The following is a 26,093-nucleotide window of genomic DNA, read 5'->3' as shown; positions in this document are numbered from 1 at the left end:
TTCCTGGCCAGTTTCCACACCACAGAGAATTGGGGAAGCCATCTTTGCTAAGGAAAGCCTGTCTTCAATCCCATTGGAAACAATGGGAGACTATGGCCATTTGTAATAAAAGCGATTTTTTTGGACACAGATGCCTGAAATTATGGGCAACTCAAACATGGGAATTATGGGCAAGGCAAAGGAGGAGAATAACCAGAGCTACTTGCCCGTGCTATGTCTTGCTTAAGTACCATAAATTCTTATGTCCATGATCATATATTAAAATGCAGGGGAGTTCTCAGGTTGACTCAAACCTCCCATGTGACACATGGTTATTTTGTTTTGTTTTCCAAACCAACCTCTTCCAGCACATTGTTCCACACACTGAGTTTGGAAATATAACAGAATCCAAACAGAAGTAAACAGACTTCTAGTTTTAAGTGAAGCAACACCCAGACACATAGAAGTACTATCGTGCAGTGAAGTAGCATTCCCTTCTCAAGCAAATCCACTAAGGGCTGGCTACACTGGGAATTTACACCAGCATAGCTATGTTTCTCAGGGTGTGATAAATCCATAACCCTAAGAGCCATAACTATACTGACCAAACCTCTCAGTGGAGACAGTGCTAGGTTGATGGAAGAATTCTTTTGGTGACTTAGCTACCACCTCTTGGGGAATTGGATTCCCAGTGACGATGGGAGAGCCCCTCCCATCGGTGTAAGTAGTGTCTACACTGTAGTGCTACAACAGCACAGCTACAACACTGCAGATGCACCAGGCTAGTGTTGTAAGTATAGTCCAGGGGTTCTCAAACTGGTGGTCACAATCCCTCAAAGTGTCGCGAAGTTATTATGTACGTGTCATGAACCACCCAGTTCTGAGGGCAATGCCACCCGCAGCAGCAAGCAGCAGCAGCACAGACCTAAGAGTGACAATGAGGCACTAAGTCTGCTGTGAAAAGTGATACTGACAAAGTTTCTTGACAAAGATATTGACAAACTGTTTCAGAATTAAACAGTAACTATTTAAAAACATAACTTTGCTGTTTATAACAGTAATTCAATAAAAATATGTTTTAGTCTTAATTGAAAACAAAATGGTTATAAATTCAGCATTTAAAATAACGTTAAATATAAAAAATACATTTTTAATTGAGAAGAGAGGTTGTACTCTGAGGCTTGCTGTGTGAAAGGGGTCACCATCAGAAAAAGTTTGAGAACCACTGGTGTAGTCAGACCCTAAGGAACATGACTGCTTTAAAGGAAGCCACGTCCACCCCTCCTCTGTCAGGAGGGTCATCGTGACAAGAGGAGCCTTTAAGGGCAAGGGGGATCCTGCAGAGTGCTCCCCTTCTTCATCCACAGGGGGATAGCTATGAATAGTCTAATTTCCTCCAATACACCTTCAAAACAAAGATGTACCAAAATGGCACCACTGGAACTGCTCCAAGAGAGTGTTAAATAGATCATTATGACAGAGCTTTTTGCCACCTTCATTGTCATGTATCAGTGTAAACTATAATGCATACTTATATGGATAATTGCAAATCATTATGAATTTATGACATGCATACACACAATAAACATATTATGGTAATTTATAAATTCACTTGAAGCTTTTCTTTATCTTGGCATATAAAAACAACAAAAGCAATTAATCCATTTTCCAAACAACCCATCAATAAATGCTTTGTTTTTCAGCGCACACGTCTGTAATTAAAGGAGCTAAGGCAAAAACCCTCTGTAAAGGCCTTTTAGGAGAGAGACTGGGAGGAAAATGGACCTTGTAATGACCTGAATAGTTTAACTCATTTCTCTATAATTTTGCAAGATCCATTCATGGGATTTAAATTTTTATATCGAATTTTAGCTCAGAGCAAATTTCTGTTGGCTAAATTACAACCTTGTAAGTCTTTTTTCCCTCCCCTGGTAATACAATGCATGGGTACCACCACAATCTTCATTAGAGCAGCTTTCTGCTAACATGTTCATCTGAAGAAGTGACATGAGCTTTTACAGTAAGTGACATTCATGATATTTGTTCATGACACTGCTTCCAGGATGTGTTTTGGTTTTGGTTTTCTGTAACCACACAGAACTAACCTTCTTCCTAAAAGCTCCATAAATGTGTCTCTCACACTGAGTATCAGAAAGATGTTTGCAGTATCCATAATTAACTGTACATAAAAATAGCTAAAGGCTTTAAAAATTTAATCCTTTTTTAGCAGGTATATATATAAGTCAGTGATTTTCAAAATAATCTTTCCCATTACTGGGTACACAGGCCTACCCTATTTTTCATGGGATCATTTCAGGCACCTTTTATTAACACATTCTCATGAAGTTCAAAGAGTTAATGTGAATCCTATCAGTCCTGTTAAAAGCTCTCTGTATTCAGACACAATGATCCCCTCTATTCAATACAGTTTCAGGAAAGAAGAGACAAAATGTTCAGTGGCTATAATGCTGTTCAGAGAATTTGTTCTTTAAAAGCAGTGTGACAGAAAGCAAGGTTATCTATTTAAAACAAGCACTGCACTATAGAAGATATTCAGTATGTACTCTGCAAAGTATTTTTATGTACAAAAATAAACTTCTGCTATATACGTAAACAAGGAAACCATTGTATAATTCAGGGGCTCCAATTTTTATCCTGCATTCGCCAAGCAATTTGCCATAGAGTAACTAACATTTCAAAAAATACTGTTTCTAATCCAAGCCAAATGTGACTCGGGACTAAGATTTGGACCAAATAAAATAGGATCACATTATACATAAAGCTTCCTAACTATCTGATCTTGCCTTACTTATCAGCAGGTACATAAACAATACACTACACATGTTCATAGCATAGCTCTCAATTGTAGCAGTATGCTTGTCGTTACAGCCAGCCTGGAGCCATGTCAATCCCTCTTCCTGTGTTAGAGACACATAGATTTTTATAAGCTACACTTTTTCAGCAGTTTCCTTCTCCCACTCATCACACCCAGTCAGCCACTACATTATACACTGCATTATGATGTCTACAACTTTTCCATCCTGTGTTTCATTTAACAGTTTACACTTCTATTTCTTCATCGTTTAGTGCCAAGAATGCCTCAAGTGTATTGCAACTGAATGCAAGATACTTTTGGTAATAGTCATACCTTGTTCACTAGGTTCTGACTGAGATTTTCTGACAGTAAGGTCCAGAGGCGAGTCTTGGTCAGCCATGAGAAGTTTGCTGAGCACAGGGTTCTGAGCAGTTGCAGCCGTGGGAGAGGAGGTGACCAGAGATGCTTTCAGCAGGCTTTGGTTCTTTGTGCTATTGGGCTTGCTGGAGTCCTGAGTAGAGCTATTTTTTGAGGTATATTCAGCAGCAAACTGTCGGATCATTCGCTGCATGATCTCTCGGGCCACTAGGGGAATATTGGGGTCAGAGACCCCCGAACTGTCTGTAAACATTAGAGATATTTTTTTTTAAAGGAAGAATTTTACAAGTAAAACTTTTAAATCAAGACATTAAATTTCATTCTCTAAATTTTCATAAAGATGCAATACTTTCTTCAAGGAGATGCAACTTATTCTTAAGATACCTAAATAACAAAGTGTTATTTATAACACAACCCTTCAATATCATAGAATTCCTACAAGATTTAAGTAATATTTCCTGAACTTTTAAATAAATAAATAAATAAATAAATCCCAATGGACCTTAGAGGGGGGTTGGAGGTAGGTAAAGAACCAAACCCACGAATGAAAATGTACAGTAATAATTTTAAACAGAAGTTTGTTACAAAAAACAGAAACAGGCTTAGAGTGGAAGAGTGGCGTAATTTACCTGCCGTAGTACTTCCTCAAAAGCACAGTGGTATCCAACAAACAACCCAGGACTGGGACCTTGTATCTCTGATCCACAGTCTCCAAAGTAATTCCATTTAAGATGCCAGAAGAAGTTCTAGAATCCTTTCCATGCCTTCCTACCCCATTTTTGCCTACACACTCACTGTAGCACCAGGTTCACTACTCAGTGAAGTGCTCTGGATACCCAAAATATGAAAGGTGCTGAATAAAAACTAAATACTATTTTTAAAATAGTTGCTAAGCAACTAATAAAGGATGTGTTATGAGAAAAATAGGGAGCAAATTTTATTTATTTGTATTAAAAACATTTGTGTTTGTACGGTGAATATCACAACATAGCCCCAATTCTGTTTGGGGTGTTTTAAAATACAAATACATTTTAAAATTGTTTTATATATGTTTTATATTAGTAATGCTTTGCGGACAGGCAGCAGATCCAAAACTACTGCAACACAGAAACTAAGAAGTCCTGCTACCCCAGTTTGCAGACACCTTCTTGTTTAATTTGGCCACAGAACAAGTACTCCCGGTGATTTCTGAAGCTTTTAAGACTTGATTTTCATTACCTCATCATATGTAATGTTCAGAAAAGTCTGTGCAATAGAAAACCAAATTTTTAAAACTTCAAAAAGGGCTACTTGTATCAAATGTAATGAATCTTAAAATGAAGCAAAAACAAACCAGTAAGTGATCATTTGCCCTTAATAGCTGCAATTTGTTTTAGCTGTCTGCCTCGTTAAAATGTTTTAATTCTAGAACAAATGATGACAAAAAAGGTAGTGGAAAAGCAAAGCTTACTACAGTGTATTCCTTGAAATATGCAGCACATCTTCAAATGAAGCAAAAACAAAACAACTTTAAAAATGCATTTTAAATACATTTTTAAACATTTTAAAAAAATTTTAAAAACACATTTAAAACATTAAATGTATTTAAACATTTTTTTAAAATACATTTTTAAATTTTAAATGTATTTTTGTTAATGTATTCCTTTGAAATATGCAGCACATTTTGCTTTTCCACTACCTTTTTTGTCATCTTTTGCATTAACTATAAAAGATTAATGGAGCAAGAACTTGCCATTTTTCTTGTCTGTAAAAAGCCATGAACATCTATGGAGCTGTATGTTGGCTTGAACGTGGACTTACCACAAGCCCTGAGTAAGGATCCACAAATAGATGCACTGCCCAAGGGCAGATATGAGACCTTAAACCCAATTACTGCTCTGCAAAGGAGCATAAAGCAAGCCACAATCTAACCCTAAATAATGCCAACAACATCTTACTCCCTGTGAAGTGAAGTTCACTATATAATCACAGCTTGGAATCTTATACTGGTATAATAGTCGTAAACTTCAGAAAGGTTTATGTAAATGTTTAATGTATTGCTGTACATTACATTAGCCCTTCATGGAAGTTTTGCTGATAAGGGCAGGGAATACCAAGAGTTTATCTTGGTCCAAATTGTATCTAAGATTTTAGGTACATAATATGCAGGAAAAAAACAAGAACAATTTTTGAGGCTTATATTGTAACACAGAGGACACAAAGGCTCTTTTCACCTACGGTGAGATCTTCCTTTTCCTCAAGCCTTTATTAAGGCCTGTTGAAGGATGTGCAAGATAGGTCCAAAAGGAGTAAAAAGAATCAAATTTCTTGAAGCCCAGATCTCAGACCCAGGCACAGCCTGCAAATATTTTGACACATCACCCAAGATATACATGGCAGGATGCAGAACTCTTCAAAAACATTAAAGCTGCCTGGGGAAATTCCCGATAAAGTGGATTAAATACATGTATAGGGTACCCACAACATTGGTCCATCTATAAGCTGTAGCCTATTAACATTTCCGGATAAGGAGAGAAGACACTGAACATACAACTGCCGTCATACATTATTGCAACCTGCAGCTTTAAAGGCTCAGTGACTGTCATATGCCTTCCAAGATTGAGGGGCTCAAGATAATCTCATTAACTCATGATAGAGAATTAGATTTTTTCAGGACAGAAGAGCACAAAACTACTAAATATAAATGATAAATACAAATAAAATATGCAGCACCTCTATAGCCCTTTATATGTTCAAAGCATTTTACAAACAATTATCCAATTTAAACACTAAAGAAGAATAAAGCTGAACATAAGAGCAAGTAGCAGAAATCTTGCTGATGAAGCTACAGTGTCACTTGAAGCCAAATGGACAATTCTCTTTAGGTACCATTGGTTAATAATTAGAATTTATTTATTTATTTATTATTTTAAACTTAAAAAAGTACACATCTAACAAAAACTTAGAAATGTCTCAAATAGAAAGAAAAATGGTGGACTTCATAAATGGCCTTAAGCATAGCCTATGAGCTATGAAACCCTAATATCCTGACTTCATCTACTTTTTTTAAATTAAAAGTCTGTAAAGTAATACCAAAAATGGTATCGTCTCACACGAAACCAACAGAAGGAGGTCCTACTTTGCCAGGAGGTAAAGAGAACGGACAACTGATGGCTATGCCAACTACCGGATTTTCATGAGTATTTGATAGAGCATTCCAGAGAGTCTGAGTGCCAGAGACAGAATGCAGGGGGGAAAGAAGTAGGATTAATTTACAATACCTGTTGGGAAGCATGCAGTTACTGTTTTTTAGCTGAACCAACCAAGCACACTCACAAAACACAGACCAAGACAGACAATGGGCTACATTCTCCAGTGTGTTTGAGCTACAAGTTGACAGCATAGGGGAGTACAGGCGCTCCAGAGCTCTGCCACACCTACCCTCCACGAGCATGGAAGTCCCTTGGGACTTTATGGCAGTGCTGTAAGTTAGAGCAGCCTCTCTGCTAATCTAACTGTTGCCAGGACTTGGCAATTCAGCATCAGGGAACTACAGGTCAGATGTAGGGGTTCGCAAAGTATTTAATACTGTAGATCACTGGGAACGTCACCATAGTTAGAGAACCACTGCTTTAACAATGCTGAGTGCAGGACTGAGACTGCACCAGAAGAGATCCTAGGACTTCTTCTTTTCCATCACACTCCCCAATCACCAGAAGGCCCATTCTGCTGGGCAAATATTGAACACCATTCCCTCGAAACGCAAACCAACACACAAAAATAACCCAGTGCTCCTGCAAGGGGGTTTCAAGGTTTATAATAGGTGCCTCTCCCAGCCCCCTCAGAGAGGAGACAGTTTTCTCTTTACTCCTTTCTAAAACGAAATACATTAAAGGAGTCGAGTAACTGAAAACACTGAATAAATATTCAAAACTCCAATAGCCCATCTTTGAGACACCAGTATTGCATGCAAAGGGGTAGGTTAGAGGTGCCATTCTTTCACAAAGACCAACCTTTTCTGTAAAAGACTGCATTGAGGAACTCTTCTGCTTGCCTCTCAAACCGAATGATTTTTGCTTGCTCTTGTCTACGTAGAGCTTCTCGCCCAACTTCTGAAGCTGGCTCATCCAGACTGAGTAGGTGTTCCTGAAAAAAAAAATGTTTTAACAACCACTCTCAGCTATCAAGCACTCTTTAATACCAGCACCATTATAAAAAGAGGGTTTTTGACAACATCTTTTAGTTATGCAATGACTGCCTACCCAATAGACCCATCTTGATAATTAACGTTTAAACTTTAAGTCACAGCAACAACAACAAAATTCATGAAATGCAGTATGTTGGAAAGGTCAAAATATTAAATATAAAACAAAAGAGGGTCATTGGTGCTTTTTCCAGTATAACAGCAGTAGAGGAAATGAGACCTACCAAGGAAGGAGAAAAGGCTGAATATTTCATCTTGCATTAGATCAAGAAACTGGCTTCAAACACCTAATCTTCATCGAGAACTTTTAGTTCTACAGTATATGAAATATAAGAAGACAGAATACACAAAAAATAATTCCCATCCCATCCCCTCTTTTGCATAAGCTTCCCGGCATACTGAGCATGAACTGAGTACTGTCTGTTGTAACACCAACTTTTAAATGGAGTATAATCTTGTAGATACAGAATTGCCATAAAACTGGAATGAACAGAAGAATCACAAGTCCTTGAAATCCCTCTTACAACTCAACTGAGAGCAACTGGTTTGTTTAAAGAACATATCAAAATAAAAAGCTTCATTAGAATAGAGAGGTAGGAGTGTGCATGTGTCACTACAATTTTTTTTTTTTAATTTAGAAAACTGTAGTTAAAAAACTTAACGTTAAAATTCTGGAAAAGTTAAAATTCAGTTAGGAGTCCAATAAGTTCCTTAGCTATGCCTTTTTCACTTAGTTTATACTCCCCGTATAGTAAAATAACCCCGTGAGCTGACACTTTGGAAAAAATGTCAATGTTCCTTATGTATATGAATTAGAGTTGTAGTTGTACAATCACAGACCTTTTCTTTGGCATTTTTGTAGCACCAGCCACCACAGTATCTAGACTATATCCAGCCTTCTGGCCTCTGTCATGTGCAAGGGGATTACGGGTTCAAACTGTCATGGTGGGGAGGGTATCTGCAGTGTGGGGGAGAAAAGTTGTGACCCATAGGATCACAGTGGATGTGGAAAAGTTGGTAACTGGCCTGCATCTGGAGTGTGTCATCTCTCAGCAACATTAGGAAATTTAATGGAGCCCTGTTGAATAGCCAGCCTATAGAGGATTGATAGGCAGAGCACAGTAATATAGACCATACACAGAGGGCAATACAAAACGTTGTGGACTCTATACCACGGATGGCATTTGAGTGTAGGGTTTTGCAGTCCAACATGCAGAAATCTCTTCCAGCACAGGTGAGGGGATCACTATTCCAGACAGAATATACAAAATAAAGAAGTAATGGGTACCATCCCAAGGAACGAGAGGTGCACATTGTGAGAGGGGCTATATACAGGTAGAGAGAGACATTTTCCACAAAGTTATACTATTTGTCCCCTTATGAGAGCCTTTGAAAGTCACCAGGTAAGTGTGTGTTTGTAACTGGAGAGATTCCAGGCATGACCTCCAATCTGTCAGCCCCCATAAGAGAAGATACTATCTCTTGCAATAAAGTCTCTTCTAGAACACATGCTAAAAATGTGTCTGCCTAACTATAACCAAATTGCTACGGAGCGTACCATCAGAGCTCTGGGCATACTACTGGCATTATATACATAAACATGACCACAAATACACATTCCATAATACCCATTTATCTAAACATTTTTAAAATAATTCCACTACAAACACAACAAAAAATGCACATGGAAAAATAAGCTTGGCATGTATCACTTTTTGTAAAATTTATTCTTCAGGTGAAATCTTCTTAAATACCAAGTAAATCTGTTTACAGAACAGATTTATGTTCTTTTCTTGCAAGTGTTATCTGCATTACAAAGCGCAATACAGTATTTATCAAGAGAAAACTGCAACATGTAAAGAAAACCTTCCGACCTTTACTGTGAACCGAGGTGCAGGTAATAAGTTCTCCCTGGGTGGGGCATCCGGGTCCTGCTCCTGCATCACCTTCATGATCTTATGCAGGGTCAATTATTTTTCAATCATGATAAAAGTAAGATATAGCAAACTTAGCCAACAATCACTTTTAAGGAAAGTTGTTTGCACAAATCAAAAATACTACTATCAAAAATAGAGACCTGCATGGATACAAAATTTGCATCCACATCCAATCCGTGATCTGCAAAAATGATCCATGGATATCCACAGATTTGCAGGGCTTTAAATATAAAATCTGGTTCCACATCCATCTGTGATCTGCAAAAATGGTCAGCGAATATCCGCATCCGCAGATATAAAGCAGATATCCACAGCTCTGCAGGATTCTAGAAATAAATCTTGTCTTAATGGGTCACTGCAGTATCTAATCACTTTCTCCAGAGAAAAGAAGCTGATTTTTCATTTTACTTTAAGAGGAAGTTTCTCAGTCTGACACACAGATTTAATTACCTTTAATTCCCATTAAAGCATCCAGTGGCTAACTTCCCATGAATTGTGGTGAAAGTAGATTCCCATTTAAAATTATGATTCAAATCAGATATTCAAAATTAATGGGGATTTTATTCCTTCACTCTGAACCAGCATTTTGCCCAATAACTGATTATAACTCTTTAAAAAAAAAAACAACCTAAAAAGTCACCAAAATGAGGTACTTGAGTTTTCCTGGTTTTGTTCTTCCAAGCAATCAAGTGATATCAAATACTATTAACTTAAATAAGCATCAGAGTCTAACAAATATTTCTTGGAAATAAAGATCAGTGTCAGCATGCACTGTCATAAAACAACTGCAATCTACATAATTCAAACACAAGTAATGTAATTACAGCAACTTCCTCTCCTGGGTTGCATTAAGTTACTAAAGTTACAACTGCTTTACACAAAGACAAAGAACAGTGCAAAGCACAATGAGATAGTGGGATATTCCATGGTGGCCTACACTGCTGAACTTCAGATTAAAGGGCAATCTGATCAATGTTTGCAGAAAAAAGGGTCCCGCATCCTCACTCCTAAGTACAGGGAGAACAGAAAAATGACCAGTGTGAATGCAGTCTTTATACATTTCCATACTAGTTCAATTTATAAGTTTAAGAACAGACATTATTTTTGCATATACATATTGCGAAGAATATTCCCTCCAAAGCTCAAATTTCCCTACTTTTTAATTCACAGAATAATCACTACTCCAGCAGTCTTTAGAGCTGTCCATGAAAGGTAACTGCTGTGGATCTCAGATGCACAGCAATGCAATTAACTAGAGTGTCTTAACTGGATTTAAAACAATCCCTCTCTTGCTGGACAACATTTTTTATGATATAAAATTAGGTTATTTTCTTATACCATATAGAGATTGACGGTAAATGGGTTGCCAAATTCAAACCCATTCTGGCTGACCTGGGCCAAAAAATACTCAATCCCATTTATTAACAGTATTAGAAAAATCAAAATCAATGGTAGTACAGTATGTCCATATTCATTCTTATTTAGGTATAAATAACTTAGTGATACCCAGCATAACCACAGAACTGAATTGACAATTCCAGTAGAAACTACCTAATTAGGTTTCAAATGGTCTTTATCACATTGTATCACAATGAAACAATATACAAACTGACAGTGCAGGTGCCTTGGATATTTTTAAGGGTGAAATCCACACATCTATCATATTTTATTTATAAAGTATCATGTGATGCACACAGGACATTGTACCATTGCCATCATGCTGACCAGTATCATCTCATTGTTTCCTTGCACTCCCCCATCTGTCTGTCTATATCCATCTGCTGTCTCTTGTCTTACATTTAGATTGTAAGCTCTTTGGGGCAGGAACCATCTCTTTGTCCTGTGTTTGTACAGCATCTAGCACAACAGGTCCTGGTCCATGACTGGGGCTCCTAGGCACTATGATAATACAAATAATAAGTAATAATTTTAAACACATTTTAAACCCATCAAAACCATTTGGGTTCTACAACTTCAAAAAGCATGATTTTGACCCATTTTCAGAGGTTTCCTTTGTGTATGTTCCTTTACAGCAAGAAGACACATGCTTCAGTCAGAGGCACAACAATTATGATGACTATTCACTAAGGAAGCAAATGGAGTGATGCTATCATTAATTTAGGAGCAAGATAATTCTTTACGTGAAAATAATGTCTTCAAGTAGTAAGGGTTTTTTAAAGCTTCCTTGTAAAGTTCAGACAAACCACCAAGGATATGGCTAGTCTGAGGTGACACACCTGCTGGGTTTACATACAGCACCACACTACATTTTTCACAATCATCTATGTAGATAAGGCGCTCTATTCCATCTCCCTGCATCTAGCTCATTTTACCGCACCTGGCAAAGCCTAGCATTAGCAACCTATTTCCAGTAAAAGATGATTCTATAACTTCTATTACCATTTTATTCTCTTTCCCACTATGTTTATAGTTTAAATATCTGGAAAAAGATGTAGCATGCTTTTCCCTATTGCAGCATACACGTCTTGCTCTGCCCTCACCAACTAATGACACTAGTTAGCCCTTGTCTTTTTTATATGTGGACAGTAATATCTCCTTGCCAGATGGAACAGGCTCAGCTCCCAACCTTTCCTCAGAGGACTTATTTGCTAAATGCTCTCTCCTGAGCTTATTTCCCATTGTCCATGCTTTTTTCAAAAATACAGAACCTCAAATTGGGTGCTGGATTCCAAATGAGACCTAAGCAGATAAGAAAGATCACCTCATTTTACATTAAATATTCTTAATAAAGTTCTGAACAGTGTATGTCTTTTTGCAATAGTTTATTAGCAAATTTTGTGAATTAGTAAATAAACAAACATGATAAAAATTAAGGACATGTATTTGTTCATTTATTTTCAAAAGTACAGGTGGTATGAATTATTTGGCAAGCCTTAATTAGATTAGTTGTACTGTAGTATATTTTTAGAAGTAAAAAAGAAGTTATGAAATAATATCAGACCTCACTACCAAACATTAAATCTTTGCTATAAAATAGGTGGAGCCCACTAGGTTTTTACAAATTACCAGGTTTTCAGTTTAGCAAAGTAAGAATTAGTCAGGTTCTATTATACATAATAATGTGCTATATTTATTCAGCCTATGAGTAGATTGGTGAGTTGGGAAGGCATATTCCTCTGTGTGTGTGTGTGTGTGTGTGTGTGTGTGTGTGTGTGTTTGTTTTACATTGTTTAGTGCAAGGAAGGTACTATGACAAATTCATTTTTAAAAGTGTAAGGTGCTGTACAAATTAGGTGCAACCCTTTGGATTCTGGAAAGCTGCCAGTGCCCCAACATTTGGGAGACCTTTCCCAATTATCTCCCACTTCATACAGAGGCACTTTAAATGAAAAGGTAGTGTTGCTTAGTGGAGATCTGGATTCCATTCGCAGCTCTGCCACTGGTCTGCTGGGTGACTTTGAGCAAGTCACTTTATCTCTCTGTGCTTCAGTTTCCCCATCTGTAAAATGGGGATAATGAGACTGCCCTCCTTTGTAAAGCACTTTGAGATCTACTGATGAAATGTGCTATATAAAAGCTAGGTATTATTATATTTATGTATGTCATTATTCCTTCCAAAGGACTCATTTTTACATTTCATTATTTCAAGCCATTTCTCCAATTTAATTAGATTGTTTTATATTTTAATGTTCTCATCCAACGTATTTGCTATCCCCTATGAACATCACATAATCCACAAATTTGCTTAGCATACTCACCGCACCATTCTCCAAAACAACAACTACAAACACATTAACCTTTTCAGTACACTTTAGTTATAAAGATCGTTTTCTCTCCATTTAAAAAATGTATGTGATTGAATCTGATTGCTTGAGAAAGCAAGACACTCATAGTCCAGACTACAGCCACTTTTCTGCTAAACGGCTCTGCTGAGGCACCTCAGTCTTGACCTGCACCACCCACTCTCATCTCAGTCCTGAGATTTCTTTGAGCACAGTCTGCCGGTCATGCTGCGTTACATGGGGAATGATGTGGACTAGGATGAGACTACTAAAATCATTCTTACTTCTGAGCTCATCAGGGTTTAAACATACATCTGTGGAAATGCATCAGCTCAGAGTTCTACCTAGTCCCACAAAGAGAAATAGTAATGATGGGAGATGAGCGAAGGTTTGGGAAGAGGAAGAAGGTAATGACCAACACCATAAAGCTGTACGTTGTTTGCAACTGTTTACTCCAAGCTGCAATTTCAATTACACAACCCTAATTCTGTAACTACACCAAAACAGCACCAACTCAACCCACCTTGCGCTGTCCTGCTCCCCGCCTAACACAGACAAAAGGAAGGATGTGAGCTGAACGAACAGAACTGCTATGTAAAGCAGCCAGACAGTACAGAGAGTATTCAAGCGGACTGAAATCACACTTCTGTGATAGAAGTACAGAATAATTACGGCACTGTTATGGAAATCGCAGCCTAGAACTCCCGATAAGAAGCCAGATAAAGATACCGTTGAAGTAGTTTCTTGGAAGGAAGAGAATTCAAACAAACCAGTACTATCCATAATTAAACTCTGTCCTTCAGCTGAAGACACGCACACATGCCCCAAGTGAAATGGCATCCTTTATAAATTACAATTTAATCTCAAGGGAATTTTTATTTGAAGTAATAAAATATATGGGTATATACCATACTGTCTGCAGCCCCTCCGAAAGATCACATGTGGTGTTATATATCGAGCTAAGGACACCAGCAAGGGATGGAAATGCTGCCCAGGCAGACCCACCTTTCCATGGGGAAGGATGGGAAAGAAAGTACTTCAAGTCATTTCTCCTAGCACACATGGAGTGGCATTGCCTGGCCACATCAATCCCTCCCCCAGAGGGATAATCTTCATGACACAGGGCAGTCATGAAAGGAAGAGAGGGACAAAAGGAAAATCCCGAGGGCTCTAAAAGGAGCTCTAATAAATCCACAGTGGGCATGGGGAGACCCAACTAACAGGATTATTTTTACTGCATTAATAGGGAAGTTAATAGTCTGATCATACAGGTTCCTTCATCACGGTGAGAGAGACAGCAAGATCTAGTCTTCAGGAAACACAGCAGGGACAGGGGGCCTTCCTAGCTGCCTCCACCTATTGTGCTACGAGGTATGAACACAGCTTATTTTTAAAACTATTCATACCAATTGGAAGGTCAGACTAGATGACCATAAGGATCTCTTCTGGCCTTGGAATCTACAAATTCCTTTTACTGCAGCCACTTACTTCCTAAACTCTGTCTAAGACCATTATAACTGACACTCAACTCAGCCTCGTCACATCTCTCCTCGTCATCCTATCCAGAATCTTAAATCAAATCCTCCTCTGGCCTAACACGTTTGGATAACAAGGAGCCTCAAGTCTCTATGCTATTTCGAGTGTTCTTTTGCTGTATTAGCAGATGGACAGGAACAAGAGACCATACCTAATTTGCATAAAATGGACCAAATCGCAGATGCTCTTGTCTTAAATTTTTGCCCTGCACCTAGCAATACCAGACCCTTGAGTATCTTTATTTTTTGTGGGACTATTTGTCAAAAAGGCAATTCAGATTTACCCAAATCCTTCTCAAATCTGCTTACCCGCCACCCGATTCCACTTCGCAGTTGTGGCCTCCCAGTCTCGTATCAGCTCCTGACAAGAGAGCCAAGCTCATCCCTGACATAAATCCATTGGTTTCAACGGAGCTACACCAGGAATGAATTTGGTTCACACAGTTTGCATTTCATGAGATTTTGGAACAAACTGATAAACAGTAATAAATCACCAGAAATAGATGGTATTCACCCAAGAGTTCTGAAGGAACTCAAACATGAAATTGCAGAACTACTAACTGGGACATTGCTTAAATCAGCCTCTGTACCAGATGACTGGAGAATAGCTAATGTGATGCAGATTCTTTAAAAAGGCTCCAGCAGCAATCCTGGCAATTACAGGCTGGTAAGTCTAACTTCAGTACCAGGCAAACTGGTTGAAACTATAGTAAAGAACAAAATTATCAGACACACAGATCAACACAATATGTTGGGGAAGTGTCCACATGGCTTTTGTAAAGGGAAATCATGCCTGACAATCTCCTAGAATTATTTGAGGGGGTCAACAAACATGTGGAGAAGGGTGATCCATGTTTTTACAGTGGAAAGAGGTGAACAGCATGGTCTCCCAAAAGTCTGTACTGGAACCAGCGCTGTTCAACATATTCATAAATGATCTGGAAAAAGGGATAACCAGGCAGGGGGCAAAATGTGCAGAGGATACAAAAATTACTCAAGACAGTTAAGTCCAAAGCAGACTACGAAGAGTTACAAAGGGATCTCACAAAACCAGGTGGCTGGGCAAGAAAATGGCAGATGAAATTCAATGTCGATAAATGCAAGTAATTCACATTGGAAAACATAATCCCAACTATAAATACCAAAATGATGCTGTCTAAATTAGCTGTTACCACTCAAGAAAGAGATCTGAGAGTCATCCTGTATAGTTCTCTGAAAACATCTGCACAGTGTGCAGCAGCAGTCAAAAAAGCTAACAGAATGTTAGGAACTAGTAAGCAAATGGATTGATAATAAAACAGAAGGTATCATAATGCCACTATAAAAATCCCTGGTAAACACACACCGTGAATACTGCGTGTAGTTCTGGTCACCCCATCTCAAAAAAGATATATTAGAATAGGAAAAGGCACAGAGAAGGAAAACAAAAATGATGAGGGGGGTATGGAACAGCTCCCACCTGAGGACAGATTAAAAAGACTGACTGTTCAGCCTGGAAAAGAAACAACTAAGGGGGGATATGATAGAAGTCTATAAATCATGAATGGTGTGGAGAAAGTGAAAGGAAAGTGTTATTTACTCCTTCACATAATGGAAGAATCAGAGGTCACCCAATGAAATAAATAGGCAGCAGGTCTGAAATAAACACAAGGAAGTACTTCTTCACGCAACTCGTAGTCAACCTGTGGAACTCGTTGCCAGGGGATATTGTAAAGGCCAAATGAAATAACCGGGTTCAAAAAAGAATTAGATAAATTCATGTAAGATAGGTCCAACAATGACTATAAGCCAAGATGGTCAGGGATGCACCCCAATGATATGGGTGTCCCTAAACCTCTGACTACTTGAAGCTGGGACTGGATGACAGGATGGATCACTGAATAATTGCCCTGTTCAGTTCACCCCCTCGGATGCTAGCTGGACCTTTGGTCTGACCTATTATGGCCATTCTTATGACAGCTGCAACCACAATATCACAGCATTACTCTATCAATGCAGATCGTATTCAGAACTCACTGTGTTGGTCAGGAGTGTCTCTTAATGGAAGACAAGGTACCCCTCTTAAAACAGTTCTGCATCTATGGTATTTTTTTCCTCTGAGAGTCTTAATACAAATCTTGATACAAAAGTAAGTGGAAGTTGGCAATGTGGAGAGTATTGTGGCTAACAGCAGCTAGAAGCCAACGGCATAAAACAGTAAGGCACTTCCTATGTGCACAAATCGCACTGCCTTGAGTGATCGCTGTTGCAGAGCAGGGTTTGTAAATTTTTTGTAAGTGTGCTGGGAGAACCTGTTTATAGACTACATGGTATATTACATTATGTGATCACTTCTTGCAGAAAGAAGTAGGAGCTGAGAGGACCAGCTAGCCAAATTTCACCGACATAGTTAAGCCTTCCTGCCTACATTACAAAGCCACCTTTCTGCACATGGACTGAGCAGTGACCATGTGCTAGCACTTGCTGCAAGCACGGCTATAGTCTGGTTACAAAATTTGCATTTATTGTGTGTGGAAGCAGGCTGTGTTTGTCCACATCCAGGCTGTGACCTGGTTACAAATGTGGCAAAAAAACTCTACTATGGAGATGAGCCTTTTAATTCAGAGAGGAGGCCAGAGACAACAGGTCCCAGGAGATGGAACAAGACTGCATACTGGGGGTCATAATTTCCATGGTCTGCATCTCCACATCAAAGAGGAGGGCAGTCCCTGACCGCAGTGTAGATGTGCAAGCCACAATGTGGTCTCTCTTACAATTGAGCATGTGATCCATACTTTCTTTCCTAATAGTCCTTAAAACAAAAACAAACAAACCACACAGCATACACCACACACAGAGAGAAGTTACAAAGAAGAGAGAAATCTTTGCCCATTAACTTGTATTAAGTTTACCAATGAAATTTTTTTTAGAGTGAAATGGAGGTGTTGGGGGGAATTGCAAATCCTCCTCCAGTTACATAATTATATTTCGATGCAACTGTGACAGGTGGGAAAAAGCACAATCTACTAGCTTTACACATCTGCATTGTTACCTTCACTTTTTCTCTTCTCAAGCAGCAGAAAAGACAATTTTCATCAAAAGACCAATCAGAAACACCTTCGGGCTCACAGTCTGTAAATCAGAGGAATAGCAAATTACTTCATATTCATAAACCACAACTTGCGGGTGCCAAAAGACAAACACCAATAAATACCTGTTTCATAACATCCTTCCCTAGATTCTGCAGATGCAGATTTGGTTACTAGCATGTTTTAAATCCCAGAATATTACAAAAACATGCATTCGATCTACGCACAATGAACCTGTTTTTTTCTAAGCAACGCCAAATACACTGCCAGCTACATAAAGATGAACGCACACTCATTAGTAATTTTAGCCAATATGAAACTAACTGTGAGCACTGCCTGGGGGAGGGGGAAAAAAGCACAAATCACCACGGTAACACACATTTTCTAGAGGCAGAGCTGAAATTGCTTCTGTTGTTAGAAATGCAGAACAAGACACAAAAATAAAGACTGAATACCTTTAAACAAACTGAGATCTTTTAATAATCCAGGTCCAAACAGCCCTTCTAGAATACTTTCAAACCCTAAAAGCAAAGAAAAGAATTGTTAGCTTTCTAGATTAAGTACGTCACTACCAGAATATTTACAATAGCAGTTCTGTATTTATCTGTTCCAAGAACAGATGTGAACATGTTTTTTCCTAGTACTTCCAAGATCTATGGTCATTTGTAATGACTAAACTACCAAAAATCATAACAGAACCTAGAGTTCAGTTTCATTACAGTACTTTTACAAATAATTGGCTTACAAGACTGAACTGTTAGACATTAATGGAAATGATTTTGGAAAGGTAATAGGAAGTTTTAGCTTCTACAATGTACCTCTCAATTAAAGGGATTTTCCCAAAATATTCATTACCTAAGCATCCAATTCAATTTCAAAAGATGTATATTACCCAGTGAAAAGCCCTTTGGCCTCTTCATTACAAATGATTCTGAGCCTTGTTATACAAGTTCTAAATCTCAACAGTCTGAATTTTAACAGAGGCTAGAGTCAATTTTCAAACTTCCTAACTTGTTGGGTAGGGGGAATCCTAAAAGGAAGAGAATTTTAGCAATCCTATACGACAAAAGAAACAAATTCAAATAATTATATATTCAGTGTCACAGGCCTACATCTTATACATAGTCTGATTTACCCTCATGCAATGTTCTATGCCTTTTTAAGTACTAATTCATTTTACCTCCCTCAGAAAAAGATTAACCCTCCCTCCTAAATTAGTGCCACTATGTAACGTATTATTAATCTAAATCTATCTAGCAACAAAGTCTACAGAGGCATTAACTACCCAATACTGACCAAAGACAAGTTAAATAGGAGTGAATATTGAAAGGGTGAAGACAGTCTTAAAAAGGGACACAGTCAACTCAATCCTATTTTTGTATGAAAATGTTTTGCCTAGTACTGCCATAAGCAACACCTAGGATTATTATAACTGAAAAAAACAAAGAAAAAATTTCTCTAAGTATGGTTACTCTGTGCATTTGATAGTACTTCGTGTACAGCCAGTTCATCAGTTTCTCCTGTTTGTGTGGGTCTTGCAAACACAGCAATAGGAGAGAGAAAATCATATTTGCAAGAGAAGAAAATGTGATTGTAAAACCACAGAAATTGTCAAGGGGTCTCAGGAATAGAAAAAGTGCCTAAAAGTACTTTCAGTTTTGTTTTTAAACTGGCTAGAATTCAAGTTGATGGTATCCCTTTAAAGAAACCAAACTTGATACTGGAAAAGAGCAGAGTTATTTCAGAAGGCAGCACTGTTCCCCGTGCACACAGAATCCTGACCTGATGTCACATGTCTTATCCTTTGGACAGCATGGTCAATATCCGAGTGGAGACCCTGAATAGCACTACTCTCCCATTTGATGCTAGCTACAGTTCTCGGGCAACACTAGAAGCATTAACAACATTAGACATCAGATCTAAGACCCTGAAAGCACTTCTAGCATTTAATGCCATTTAGATGCTAAAAGCACTGCCAAGGCATGATATCAATGTGGTAGTACATCTAGCATGAACACAGAGACTGGTGCTAATATTTAATGCTACAAGAGCAGAAGTGGAGAGCCAAAGTGAACAAATGAAACAGTGGTGTGGAAAAATATAGATGAGAGTGAAGAGAAAGAGGGAAGAGATGAGAGAACATCAGAGGGAGGATTTTTTTTTTTTTTTTTTTTTTTTTAAAGGCAGAGGAGATAAAGAAAAAAGATCCCATCAAACAGCACCTTGTCAGGCAGACAAGCAGCACTGCCTCCAAAAAAAGCCAATTCAGGCTTCAGGAAGTGGCAGGAACAATGGGGAAAGGCCGACCCACCTTACCTAAGGGAAGAAAAATAGAAGAATCAGGGTATTGACCCTTATGTGTTTCAAATTTTGACCCTTTACTATTAATGATGGGACAATGACCCATAACAATCCACTTCTGACATGAATCCTAAAGTAATATGGCCAACCAAACTCACACCTTTTAACTTGTTTGTTGTTAAAAATCAGTGAAACTCAGAGATTTAACTCAAACTCACCATTCCTAAAATAGTAATTGACGATGACTCATGCCCCAGTTTGTCATGCATGCAACAGCATATTGAAATCACTGCCAAGTTTTACAGCTTGAATATCGTACAACCGTAGTTCGCTAGCCCACTGTTCTCACTGATGTTAATGCCACTCAGTTTTTATTAATATTAAATATTGGATTTAGCAGTTGCATAGCAACGGCAGAACATCTTATGTGCGATGCTTGACATTAAAAATGGCAAATAAGGGAAGAATGAATGTATTCAAAAATTATACTGAGGACCTGGCAGAACAGCCACGTAGCCCAACAAAAAAAAAATGTAGAGTGCAACATAGCAAAGGTAGAATAAGACTTGCCATGTTTTGTTCAATCACTTAGGACTCCAAAAAAGCATTTGTGCAGAATGAATCATGCATAACAACTGAAAACAAAATCTTGAAAAAGGAACTGCCTACTTTTTATAGTATTTTTTCTCTCCATTGTCACTGCTCTTAGAAGCTTGAAAAGAACATTTCTTTTCCCACCGATTTTGTCCTTTTCCATTTGGAAGATGATTTTTTTCCTGCATTTCAAATGGAATAAAAATTAACATGGCTGCCTTTGTTAAATTCCTCATGCGTAATACTTTCATCATCTATATTAGGGTTTGATAGTTCACAGCAGCTACAGAGCAGGGCCAGTGGAAAAATCACAGAAGTCACAGACAATGAGGAGAGGGAGGAGAATGAAGATCTGATGATTTTGGAGAGTTTCTGCAGTTTTTAACATTTCCCATGTTGTGCCACAGAATCTAAACTTCTATACTTTTTAAAGCTTGTCTATTGTTAAAAGTGACCTGCAGAGGGAAGGTAGGGAAAAACAAACAGGATTTGTCTTTTTATTCTTTATATTAATAATGCTCAAAAAAAGTGTTGGGGTATTTTTGTTTTTTGCACATTAGATGTTAGCTCTTGTTCACCCTAGAAGGCTCTCTGACAACCAGAGAATTAATAAAACAGTCAAAAACCTCAAAACTGAGAGAGGAATAAATGTTTATATACAGACTATTCAACATTTTTACATATTGTAATACCCATTTCCTTCAATACCTAAAATCATGACTTTAGGTGCGAGAGTTAACAATACGTCCTCCAGCAACACCTGGGAAGAGCAGACTTCACACTGACCATCCTGACATTTGTTTGTAAGATTTAAAAAACCCTACACGTTGCCAGGCTTCTTTGTCCATCATATAAAGAAGCAACAGGTACAGCCCCAATTAAAAAACAAACAAAAACACCTTTTGCAGGTCACCTTTGAGACCCTCCCCAATGCACACCAGCAAGTCCCTGTCCCCTTGACCCAGTCTTGCAAAGGAATGTGAATTCGCTCCTTCACAACTATGTGCACCTTCATGAAGTGTTGGCTTCAAAGCTTGGATGTGCCATGTACAGTAGAACCTCAAAGATACAAACACCTCAGGAATGGCGGTTGTTCATAACTCTGAAATGTTCGTAACTCTGAACAAAACATTACGGTACATACCCTGCAGTCAGTGTTTTCCAGCTGAGGCTGGGAGAGATCTCCGCAAAGGTGGCACCTGGCAGCACTGCCTGGTCTGCAAGCAGCTCTCTGCCCTATTCTTGTTTCTTGCCTTTGGGCTGAACTGGGGGAGCGTGCCTCTCACCCTTGGCACGACAAGCCCTAGCCCCAGCCTCAGCCGCCTCTCCCCGGGCCTCACCCTGCTCTGTGCACTGCACACCGCAATCCAAGGCAGCATGTGGCAGGGGGTTGGTGCCAGCCTGCTGCCAGCGTCCCTCCTTCCCCTGCCCCTTGCACTCCCAGACGTGCTGGCAGGACCCAGGAGTGCAGCTGCAGGCAAAGCTTGGGCCACATCGGTGCACAGGCTGTGGCTCTTTAAAACTCCTCCAGAGCGCTACGTGCAGGCAGCAGCTCGGACTCTGGCTCCCGCTCCAGGCCAGGCTTTGGCTGCAACAGCAGCACTCCCATTCTAGCACCAGCAGCATCGGTAGCTCTGGCTGCCGCAGCTTCTTTCCTGGGCCTGGACTGAGCTCGCAAGCTTGTTCCCTTCCTGACGGGGGATGGGGTGGGGTGGTGAAAACAGCTTCCCCCTCCCAGTGGGTGGTGTGTGAGTGAGTGAGTGAGTGAGAGAGAGAAACAGTGCCTGCGGCTTACAGGAAACAGCGCAGACCCCAGGCTGCTTCTGCTCTTCATGCTTGGGCTGCCTCGGGCTGGCAGCAGGGGCTCGCAGCACTGCCTGTGAACCTCAGCGTCTTCACCTCCTAACTGTAAGGGGCTGTTCCTCACATGGCAAGTGGAGTTGGGGACAGGAAACCCAGATGTGTGCCAACCTCTAAGATGCAATACAGGCACAGCGTAGTATCTGCTTTCTTCCCCTCCTCCGCTGCTGCCTGATTGCTTACTTCCGGTTCCATATGGTGTTCGGTTGATCAGTCAGTTCATAACTCTGGTGTTCGTATCTTTGCAGTTCTACTATACATGCTAACTGTAGTAAGCTCAATAAAGCAAGTTGACTATCCAGGTTTTCATACCATGTTCACATAGAACCAGAGTGCCTTTGTCCCTTTATCTAGACAACCTTAAAAAGAGAATGGACACAATCTTTTTTTCCCTAAACATATGACATGGCAAAGAGGTATTATGGTGCCACAATGTAACAAAGAGTTTTCCTAAACCATTATCAACAGAATAGTTGCTCAATACTTCAAGTTTTACAAAAGGTCTAATTAGGGAGTAAGCACCTCAGGTCTTCTTTTAAACCAATATGGAGCTAACATTTTCAGTGCTTAACCCACCATAAGGCTGCTTAAAACATTAATGATGAAAAAAATATTAGTGAAGCTGTAAACTTTGCCCCCCTCAAAGGGAAAAAGCATCACCAAACTCAGAAACTGTATACTGTTTTGGCTGTGGCCTTTGGCCTCTCCTACTCCTACTTCCCCAGAGTTTGTCACTAACTCAGGTGCAGACAAGATCTACTAGGACTTTAACCCCCATGATCTCATCCTCACACCCTTACAAACCACAAGGACTTCCACTAAAGTCAATAAATGGGGCTCTCCACGGGCACAGAAATTCACTCATGCAGACAGACTGCAGAATTGAAGCCTGTGATTATTCTAAGGCAAACATTGGCTTTGGATCAAATACATCACATTTCATTTGTGTGTAGAGCACTATATACAAGTTAGGACAGAAATAACAACACAAGCAAAACAACCATTTTAGCCTTCTTAAAACTGTTACTTTTCTTAATTTTGTACCATGGAAAAGAGTATACTAATTGCAAGGTTTAGGTCTCACTTCACCGCTTAACATAGGTAAACAGACATTTTCTTCCTGCTTAGCTGAGCAAGTTTTTGCCTGTAACAGCTTAGGAATTTTAAAAGAAACAGTACCACATCAAGTTGATCTAAGTAAGTAACTGTGTTCAAGTCTGAATGACCATAACACCTTAGTTAAAAACTAAACATCACCAAGGACCCAATGATAGGAATGTCCCCACAATTTATTTATAGGTACCCTAAACCTTTGTCTCAGGCATTTGGGAAGAGTCCATCATTATTGTATTGGGTCATCCACTGAAAAGTCACTAAAGTGTGCACAAAAACAAAAACAGGTACTTTGGGTAGAACCCAAAAATGTGTTTTAGTGAATTTTTAAAACTTTATGGGTTTTATTTAAAGTAGTAGATTTTGTTTATATTGGGTTAATAGAGGGGCCTGCTCAATGGCCTGGTTGCAATAGCTGTAACGTGGGAAGGATTGGGGAAGAAGATCAGAGAACATTTTACTAGATGCCCAGAAAGACACAATCGAGAAAGAAGGCTATGGTGGTTAAAAAAAACAACCTGGCTTAGAGGGAAGTGATAGCAGCTATAAAATATTACACATGCACGCACATGTGTGTATCTGTTATTATATATATATATATATAAAAATATAAATGAAAAAAGGGCAAGTTGATTGTTTTTTTCTGTTATATTCATTACTATTAACCTTTCATAACTGTTGTTCTTCAAGATGGGTTACTCATGTCCATTCCGTGTTCGGTGTGTACGCACCACGTGCACTGTTGCTGTTGGGCCGGCTCTTGCACCCTCTGGAGCCATGCACGTATGTGCCAGTACAAGGGACATTGCACCCTCTCAGTTCCTTCTTGCTAGTTAACTCCAATAGAGGAGTAGGAAGGCAGGTCATGGAATGGACATGAGCAGCACATCTCGAGGAACAACAGTTACAAAAGGTTAGTAACTGTTTTTTTCTTCTTTGAGTGCTTGCACATGTCCATTCCATGCAAGGTGATTCACAAGCAGTACTCCAGGAGGTGGGCTCAGAGTTCATGGACATGCTGACTACAACACTGCTCTTCCAAAACTGACTCTTCCAAAACAGGCCTGTTGGGTGATGGTGTAGTGGGATGAGAAGGTATGTACTGATGTCCGGGTCGCAGCTCTGTAGATATCCTGGATTGGGACCTGTGCGAGGAACACTGCTGATGACTCCTGAGCTCTTGTGAAGTGAGCAATTAAGATGGCCAGAGGAGGAACATTCGCCTGCTCGTAGCAAGCATGGATACAGGCAGTTATCCAGGATGAGATCCTCTGAGCTGACACAGGGAGCCCTCTTATCCTTTCCACTATTGCTATGAAGAGCTGCGGGGACGACGGAAAGATTTAATCCTCTCAGTATAAAAGGCGAGGGCACGACTAACATCCAACGAGTGAAGCAGTCATTCCTCAGACTTCTTGTGAGGTTTCAGGAAGAAGACTGGCAGGAAAATGACCTGGTTGTTATGGAATTGCAACACCAGCATCTTTGGCAGGAAGGCAGGTTGCAGGTGCAGTTGGACCTTGTCCTTGAAGAACACCACGTGGGGTGGTTCTGAGGTAAGGCCTTGATTTCAGAGACCCTTCTGGCCAAGGTGACTGCCACTAGGAAGGCAACGTTCCAAGAGAGGAGTAACAGGGAGCACGATGCTAGTGGTTCAAAGGGGGGACTTATGAGCTTCGACAGAAGCAGGTTTAGGTCCCGGGGGGGGGGGAGAAGGGGAGGATCGGCTTGCAGACCTGAGGATAGAGCCTTTCCGGGCCCTTGAGAAACCGAACCATCATCCCATGGAAGAACACTGACTTGCTGTTCGCTGGAGGATGGAAGGCTGAAATGGCTGCCAAATGCACCTTAATACACAAGCGGGCCAGACCCTGCTGCTTTAGATAGGACAAATAATACAAGATAGACTGAAGGGAAGCTCAAGATGGAGAAAGAACGCGTTCAAAAGTCCAACAACTTCCACTTGGCCAAGTAGGTAACTCTGGTGGAGTGCTTTCTACTATCTAGCAAGATCTGCCAAACTTGTTCCGAGCAGGCCTGTTCTTCAGGGTTCAGTCATGCAGGATCCATGGAGTCAGATGCAGGGGGGTGAGGCTCAGGTGAAGCAACCAGTCATGGTCTTGTGAAACCAGATCTAGATGGAATGGGAGCAAGAGTGGAGTGGCCACCAAAAGACCCGGAAGCAAGCCAAATCAATGCTGGCACAGCCACACTGGGTCTATCAGAGTAACACTTGCCTTGTTCCGTTTGATTTTTAGGAGTACCTTGTGAACCCAGAGCATCAGGGGAAAGGCGTAAAGTAGCTGGTCTGTCCATGAGAGCAGAAAGGTGTTGAAGAGGGAGCCTGGGCGGTGAAAAAAAACTGGCAGCCTTTTCTGTTCTGGCTGGTAGCGAACAGGTCTGCCTGGGGAGGCCCCCACCTTTGAAACCTCTGAGTGAAGGGACCCCATTCGTGGTGAGAGGAGAAGGATCTGCTGATGTGATCCGCCAGCACATTCCAGGCTCCCAGGAGATGTGACGTCTTGAGGTGAATGGAGTGTTCCATGCAGAGGTCCCACAGACAGATGGCCTCCTGACACAAGGCCGA

General features: G+C 39.9%; 1 protein-coding gene across 3 annotated transcripts in view; it reads right to left on the bottom strand.

Annotated features, from left to right (window-relative positions):
- The window catches only part of LCOR (ligand dependent nuclear receptor corepressor), a 100,830-nt gene that overhangs the window by 26,398 nt on the left and 48,339 nt on the right, over positions 1-26,093 (bottom strand). For 2 of the 3 annotated variants that reach the window (XM_067537233.1, XM_067537232.1), the window contains exons 2-5: positions 18,094-18,159; positions 17,602-17,681; positions 7,165-7,297; positions 3,128-3,415 (exon numbers count right to left, since the gene is read on the bottom strand). In XM_067537233.1, the coding sequence (XP_067393334.1) occupies positions 3,128-3,415; positions 7,165-7,297; positions 17,602-17,681; positions 18,094-18,159 (567 nt within the window). Of the gene's footprint in view, positions 1-3,127; positions 3,416-7,164; positions 7,298-7,326; positions 11,192-17,601; positions 17,682-18,093; positions 18,160-26,093 lie in introns of those variants that run through there. The other variant, XR_010917837.1, reaches the window with a different exon arrangement.

Source organism: Emydura macquarii, unplaced genomic scaffold, assembly GCF_026122565.2.
Source record: "Emydura macquarii macquarii isolate MOO-44397 ecotype Brisbane River unplaced genomic scaffold, CSIRO-AGI_Emac_v2 contig_3692, whole genome shotgun sequence".
NCBI classification, from domain to species: Eukaryota; Metazoa; Chordata; order Testudines; family Chelidae; genus Emydura; species Emydura macquarii.
Note: the sequence above shows the minus strand (reverse complement) of the source record. Positions and strands in the feature narration are given on the sequence as shown.